Below are 8,274 nucleotides of genomic sequence, written 5' to 3'. Positions count from 1 at the left end.
ATACCAAAACATACCAACAGGCCAAAAGGTTTGACATTATTCACATACTGACTGGTTGTTATTTCCATCAACAAAGCTCTGCTGTGTGACGTCTAACGTTGTGCTGTGCATGTGGGTCACTTTGGGGACATAAACTATCCACACAGTCTCATTCAGTCATCAAAAATTTTCATTGGATTTCAGCAAAAAAATAAAAAAAAATCTGAATTGAGCATCAAGACCTGCTGGGTGAACAAAGCCTCATAGGATAACTCCTCCACCTGTTTGCTGGTGCAGAGCCTGCATACAGCTGTTGCTCTCCACTAAAARCAGGTTTTCCAAACAACTGCAGTATTTAATTTGCACAACGAATTAAATATGATTTTAAAATTTAATGCAGGCAAGTTGAGGACATCTGAAGTGCTAGATGTGCCCAGGTCTGAGATAGTAATGTTGGTAACATAGTATTTAATGTTTCAACTTACATTATGTACATTATGTACACTATGGAAAGCTCACCAACTGTTAGCTGGAAAGCTAATGTGTAGTTCCTCAAAATACAAAAAGAAAGTTATTTACTGCAGGTGTGACTATTTACTCCTTGTAGCCTTGAAAACAAAGAGATAAAGCCAGCTTAGTGATTTTTACTGRATGCTTAGATTCAAGGATAGCAGCTGCTAACCGTAGGAAATGGTAACAGAGACAGCAACATAAAACTGACAACGATCTTCAGTCACAATAAAATAAAAATCAAGGTCAAGGTTGTTCCCTTTTTACTAGAACCTTTGTTAGAGTGGTCCTGAAACCCCCACCCCAGCCACCTGCAGAACATAAACCTTTGGGGTTGAATAGTAAACAGTCATATTAGCATTCAGTTGCCTATCAAATGGCTCTCTGGTGGTGTGTGTGTGTGTGTGGGGGGGGGGGTAACTATTGGTGGGGGGGGTTTATGGGTTGCGGCTCAATAAGCGCTGATGAGAACAAAACACCCTGGTGCATATATTCATTTTCAGGGTGCTGTGTTCAGGTCTGCTGTGGGCTCACAAGTTTACATACCCCAACCCAACGTCCCACATGCAGGCTCTGGGATGGACASCAACAGTTCTCCGACATGAAGAGTCAAAGTAGACACATTGGAAATGAATAAATGCTCACTTTAGCTTTTTTTTGTGTGTCTCACATATTTTTTTAAAAATTATACAAATATGGATAATATTTTAGGTGCTTCATATCTAGTTCAGTCTGTCATTAGATTGTGGTCAATTGTACCACAATCTAATGTGGTACAATACTGCTGAGGTCTCGGCAAAAACAAATGTTGCTAAAGCTAAAGTACGCCTTCGGGTTAAAGGAAAGAAAAGCATCCTGACCTGTCACAGTCCGGGCTTACGGCCCCAAAAGAGTCGCAGGAGCAGGGCAGACAGCCACTGGTGCCGTTGGTGAAGTACTCCTCCTCACACTCCTCACACTGCAGGCCCGTGTAGCCCAGCAGGCAGGAACACTGACCAGTGCTYTGGTTGCATACGTCTGGATCCGAAATTCCTTCAGCGCCACTGCTGCAGTTACACGCCACCTCTGGTTTTCGTGGAGGGTAGAGATCAGCAATGAAAGAAGAAGGACAAAGTATGTCAATATCATATCTGATGTAAGACAAGAGGCAGAAATTGGTTTATTATAAAGTGCTGCACYATGAGCTGCAGGTAGCCTCACAGAAATAAGTTCAAAYACCCAAACATGCAGCACCAGTATGGAGAAGATCTGAAACAATGCAACYCAAACATTTTTTAAAGAAGTGAAACACCACACAGTATTCCACAACAAGGCATTTTTTGAAAACAGTTTTYGTGTTACAGATTGTTACAGATTTACAGAAGAGTCAGAATATAATGCAGCATTTAACATGGACAACTTTACTTTATTCTGCTTACCATCATCAGCACATAAATAAGGTTTTTTCATGAACATCAGTCTGATAATGGGACATTTTGCATGTTTGGTTTTCCACTGGATCAGTCATAGTCCGCCTGGGTGTAACAACTGTCATATTCGACTTTGCAGAGTGAGCTGTTTTGTTTTATTTGGCAATAAATCTGTGCAAATACACATAACATGTGGGGTTCATCACAGCTCCAWTCTCCGTCTAATTTTATTCAATAAATATGTTCCCCCTGGCTCAGATTATTAAGTATTAACACATCTCTTATGATATGCTGACACTGTGGAATTTTAGATTTCAAGTCACTGTATGAGCACAGTCCCTTTTAGCTAMTGAGCGTGTCCACAATGCAAGTGAATGGATTGGTTAGAATGTTCATCTTAACCCAAACAGGGCAGAMATCCCTAATTTGAACCAGATCAAATGCTCTATACCAGGTCTCTGCAGAACATCGACACGTAAAAACACCCAATRAGAGAGGTGAGTTTACYATTTCATTCAGATCAGACTGAAAAAGGAAAGGAGTGGTCAAAAGCAGAATCAAATTATTTGTGAGGTCAAAAGATTCAAGCTGAAATGATGTTTCTTCAATATTTTGAACTGTTAAGTCTTGCTATAATAACAGCAAGCCAGCACCCCGCCCTCTTGATATAATCTTTTTTGTGAGGCTGGTGTAAACAGTGAATAGGGAAGCAGTTAATCCAGCATACTTCATAAACCTGTACAGTCCAATGCTGGCGTTAGCTACCAGGCTTACATTCCTTTTGAGCAACGCTGCTTAATATTTCCACCTTTAGTGACAATGGAACATTGTTTTGGGGAATATCTGTAGGAAAATTGGAAACAGCAATGGACTAAACCCGAACATGACGGAAATGTCATGGAGCTGTTGGCAGCCCCAGTGAGAGAGCAAAGTGCAGTATGACTGAGGAAGGAGCAACAACTCWTTATTGTTCACAACCTCATCTGAAAAATCAAAAAGTAAAAYTTGCTTTTGCATCTTTTCTGAAGTAAAGAATAATCTCTAGTCCCATGTAGAGATATATGTTYGATCAAACCGAGTTGATCGAACCTGAACACATGATGTCAGGCATGTCGATGATAACCCTTTAGAGTACAGAGGGGTAATCTATTATTTATCTGATGTCAAGTTAGGTGTGGCAACTGAAGGCGCCACTGTTTGTCTTCATTCTGCGCTGAGCAGACAAAGAAGTCAGACAGTTCAGGTGGAAAAAAACATCAGAATTTTTCGTGGAATGTTGCTCAGGCATCCCATTTTGGATTACACTCTGGTTCCACTGCAGCTTGTGCGTTTATGTAACAAAGGCAGTTATGCTGGTCTGTAGAGTACAGTCTAACGGTCTGTCGCCTGTGATCACCCCTGAAGAAGTGTGACGTTCAAAGAATGTGTCTCATTCCGCACAGCCACTACAGTTCCCGCTCAACCTCCAGCTCCTCCAGGTGGATAACGGGAATCCGGAGGTGCTTCTCCAAAGTTACACAACAGGTTTGATGCAGATCAGACTGGATGCGTGCGTTGCAGTGAGGCAGAGTTCACCTCCTTCCTGTCTTGTAAGCTGACTGTAACACAACAACCCCCCACWGATAACACTAACCACTCGCCACAAAACGTTCAGCTACTATAGCAAGCATTTTCCATATTTCATATAAAGCAAATCAAATTTGACAGTAAAATGGAAATAATACATMTGTTGGTACGTAGAGCCTCGTCTCCACTGAGAGGTATGTCATGGGTCGGTGTGGTTTAATAAGCTATTTTGTCTGTTTCCATTGAAAAAGCGGCCATTCCAACCCTTCAAGTGTAGGACCATAGGATGCTGGGACAGTACGGTTAGGGTGGAGCTTTTGTTGTCACACAACATAGTCCATTAATTGGGGGACAGAAAAATGCCACGGTTGTAACAAGCACAAGATACACACTTCATCACAGTGTGAATGAGTGTCCTACTAAACCGATATGCAAGTCTGATGTCATTTCTTTTTCATTTCATTACACTAGCGCAAGGTTTCCCCGAGAAAACCTGCTAAGTACTAGGGCAGTCCAACAGCAGCCCATGTTTTTCTATTAAAAATCTTTAAGTTACAAAAATTCAGAGGTGCACCAGCAGGTATTATAAGCTGTAAACAATAGCATGTGWGGCCAACTGGCAGGTGGGGGGACAACATAATTGATGCACACCCCATTGTGTCCAGTTCAATGCGTCAGCTATAAACCTAGCTTAATGCAAGGGGCAAGAAGAGACTGGTGGTCTGCCAGGCTCATGATACACTGKGGGAAACCTGTTAGTATGTCACGTTAGTCATTGCATTAGTATGATACCATGTTAAGCATTTGTGTTGAACACCGTCTGCCCAGTGGCAGTCCAACTGACAGTGGAAACATTCTCCTGAATGTGACCAACCACAAAGTATCATACTGAGCAGCACCAACMTGTTTTTGGTTAGTTTYTTATCTCGCTTTTTAATAACTMTACTGTTGATTATGTTTATAATGTTGCATACTARCAAAGTTCTCGAGGAAAAAAATGGCTAGAATAAAAAAAATAAGGCAACAGTMATTAGCSATGAAATTACCTTTGGGTAACAACATACAAAAGACCGTAGTGTTGGCCTCAAAATCCCAAAAATATATTTACTGAATGCAAACAAAACTAAAAACACCAACAGATTATCAGCAAGTGTGAATCTGTTTTGTGTGCCAACTAATAATGTCTTCTCAATAATCCCTAGAGGCACATTTGCCTTCAAATTCAAAGYGCAGTCAAACTCTACACATGACGGCGTGGCTCAGGTCACTGTGGGCTCGCAGCTGGGTCTTTCACTATGGCATCTAACTGAGCTTTCAGTAGGTATGTGGCTGYGCCAGGTTCCAGCAGCCCTGCRACTCTAAACAGGATGAAGTAGCTATAGAAAATAGACAGACTGTCTTCAATAATAATTCACTGGCATCTTTACATCCTGGATTTCTACTGAGGSCAGTAAGTCTTRCTACAATCTGACCTGGGATCAGTTAAGTGCTGGTCACTTTGYCTTTTCCACATGGCCATTTTGATGGTTTTGTACCGGATYTTTTGTGRTCTGAACTGAAGCCGTCACCAGGGGCGGTTTTACTGGCCGTAGGTCAATCCATACTGCTCTGAGAACCAATGAGATATCTTAAGAAATTGTCTATATTGTACAGTAAAGAGAGCTGATTTTATAACTGCAATGAAAATATAGCAGGATATCATCCAGTTATTGTGGTTTGATCATGGGTCAATCTGTCAGATCTACGGACAGTCAACAGGCTCCACCTGGGCTCAGAACCACAAACAATGGAAACATGATGTGATATAAGAGCCTCACAAAAATGTACATCTGAATTAAAATACACTAAATTTGAGCATGTTTACGAATATTTATTTCTAGGGTTCATCAAAGTACTTACTGACTAGGGCTGCAACTAACAATTATTTTAGTAGTTGATTATTAAAATTGCCACATTTCACAGGTTTTTTTTTTTTTGTTTAACCACTTAATACTTATTATACAATATTAGAAATAGATTGAAATGCAAATAAACAAAAAAAATTATTCCTTTTTTAAATAAGAAAATAAGGCAGAATTGCTTTGCTATGCCACTTGAGGAGTTCTGGATAAAACATCTTTACAAATTTAAATGCAACATGTATAAATATTTTTTGTACACTTTTGGATAAATTACTTCTTTGAGTATGTTGTTGTTCAGCAAATGCCCTTTTTGAGTCTTTATACCCCAGTTAACAATTAATTGATTACTAAATTAGTTGAGGATGGTTTCATATTCACAGTGGTGGAGAAAGTACTCAAAAAATGTACTTAAGTACAGTAACAAAGTACTTGTACTTCGTTACTTCCCACCACTGGCCATTCATCACGATTAACCTAATTAATTATTACAATTCTATTAATGACCAAGAGTAATAAACTGAAACACAATGGACACAACTGTTGTTAGGAGTCATATGGAAGTAGACTGGGATAAAATGGCAACATGTGGGTACAAAATGGGGGCATGAATGGGCAAACTGACCCCGAGCATTGGTATTTACGCATTAGCTAAGATCTCCATCTATTTAGACCAAACAGTCGATCAGAACAGGGAATGGTTCACAAAAGCACAGTGGAAGAAAACAAACTGCTATTAAGGCACTAACACCATTACAGAAACACGATATGGCTAAATATGGCTAAAAGGCCTGTTGTTCAGGGCTGAGGATACTACTTAGCAAGAAGAAATCTCAAGATTAAAATGATAAGATTTAGACTAGCAAGAACAGAAAAAAAAAACACTTCTGTATGCTTAAGCCTCCTTGTAAATTGGATAAATCTAAGCCATATAATAAAAAAGACAAAAGATAGGTGGGATTTTCTCTTACAGCCATTCTGGTTCAAAAGCGTTCAGCATCTGTCTGCTGCTGACAGAACAACACATTCACATGCAGGGTGGGATGTGTGCGGGGTGTGAGAGGGGAGGGGCCCCACTGTCATTGCTCATTCATGGCTTCAGCCTGCCTGGCCATTTTGGTTGGATGGCCTTGTTCTGATGCTGAACATGCCATCAAAACAACAATCCAGACAGGGTGAAGCAGCTGATCGCTGCTACCTTCCTGCTTTCTCTCCAGACGCATTTGGTTTCTGAAGGGACAGAGAGGTTTTACCGAGCAGCAGCATCAGAACCGCCATCCACCCCCTCAAAGCTCCCCCTCCTCCTGCAGCCCACTGGAGTGTGTGGCTCATCTTCTAACAAAAAGGCCTGCAAATTACATCAAAGGCCAAGCAGAAGCACCTGCACTATGCACCCTGTGAAAATGGAATATGCATCATTTAGCGGGCTTTTGTGATGTGAAAGGGTGCAGCGTAGAAACTGGTGGTCTGCCTATTGTTGCCATCTTTTTATGGTCGCTGTCTGCGTCAAAATGACAGCGCGAGCCTCCAGCAGCCTGAGCCTGAGTCAGTGAACACACAGGCGCCGTGTTTGTTACTGTATGCAACACAAATCCAACTGAAAAAACAAAACAAACAAACAAAAAAAAAACAGCAACTCATCCCAGATCGCTCACCTTGACTGTTCTCTACTGAGGTAACAGACGCAGCGTTATTTGCAGCCCAGGCATCGTTGGTGGTGTGCTGGGAAACCATGGACACCATGGTCTGCAGCATCTTCTCCGGGCTAAAAAGTGATATCTGAGCATCGGTGGAGCGTTTGCGCGTCCAGGTCAGCCGGGAACTCGGGGCTGTTATTTGCTCCTTAATAGGGGAGATTACTCCAGAGTCTAGGGTGGCAATGGTGCGACTGGTGGTGGTTGTCGGGTCCGTTGTTGAAGGCTGGAAGGTGGTCGCCTTTTCAGAGCCAGGGCTGCCGGGGCTTGTCGGGTGGGATGTGATTCCAGCCTGAGGAACGGACAAGGTTCTGGTCCCGGGTGAAGCAGCGCGAGGCTCGCCGGTGCGAAAGGCGTCCCAGCCGCCTGAGCCGGGCTTCCTGCTGGAGATAGGTGACGCATCGCTGGGACTGATGCGAGGGGCAGATTCCGAAAACCCAATATATCCGTAGAGAATGAGTAGCAGGGCTGGGGATATGTACATCATTGAGGACGTTAAGCTCATACTCGCTCTCAGCTCTCCATGTATACGCCCCGATAACGGTCTCCCTYAGACCCGGCCCTGAATAAACGCGTACTCCACCATTGATGTCCCCCGGCGGTGTATCGCTGCTGTTTGTTACCGACAGCCTCACTGCAACCTAGCTGCTGACAGGGACTGACGGGCTCGGCAGCCAATAGGAGCTCTGGAGGGCTGTATCTTAGAGCTGTTTCAGTTGCTGATTGGACAATCCCTTAGCATGGTTTTAACGTGTAGAGGATTATCAAACGACCCTACTACACTGTCCAACATCGTCATTTAAATATCCTCATTCATAAATTTATCAGTTTATTTTTTTTGTATTTTATAATAATAGGCCCGCTAGTTATTGTCTTTTGTTAAACCTGCAGGTTTATTTGTTATGTCACAAGGTTGTTCCCAACTGGCTGTGACAGAGGAATGACATGTTCTGGCTTGTTTTATAAATACTTTTTCCACTAGTCATATTTGACAGTTAGTTGATATCCTTCCTGTTTGTGCTTGTTTTGTATTTCATTTTTTAAAAATCTGTTGGATTATGAAATAACTAGATTCTTCCTCTTAACGGTTTGGCTTTCCCYCAGACACCTTACACCTTACACACACCCTGCTACAAAAGACTACAATTAATATAACAATTAATAAATAAATAAAAATACACACATGCACGCATGCACGCACACACACACACACACACA

At 42.0% G+C, this 8,274-nt stretch overlaps 1 protein-coding gene across 1 annotated transcript in view; it reads right to left on the bottom strand.

The window, feature by feature from the left end:
• Positions 1 to 7,701, bottom strand: part of si:ch211-158d24.2 (multiple epidermal growth factor-like domains protein 9) — a 38,203-nt gene extending 30,502 nt beyond the window's left edge. Inside the window, 2 exon segments of the mRNA XM_008417353.2 lie at positions 1,350 to 1,554; positions 7,018 to 7,701. Coding sequence (XP_008415575.1) covers positions 1,350 to 1,554; positions 7,018 to 7,642 — 830 coding nt within the window. The 5' untranslated portion in view covers positions 7,643 to 7,701.
• Between the last annotated feature and the right edge of the window lie 573 nt (positions 7,702 to 8,274).

Source organism: Poecilia reticulata, linkage group LG9 (assembly GCF_000633615.1).
Source record: "Poecilia reticulata strain Guanapo linkage group LG9, Guppy_female_1.0+MT, whole genome shotgun sequence".
Classification (NCBI taxonomy): Eukaryota; Metazoa; Chordata; class Actinopteri; order Cyprinodontiformes; family Poeciliidae; genus Poecilia; species Poecilia reticulata.
The sequence above is the reverse complement of the archived record's forward strand: the minus strand, read 5'-3'. Positions and strand labels throughout refer to the sequence as shown.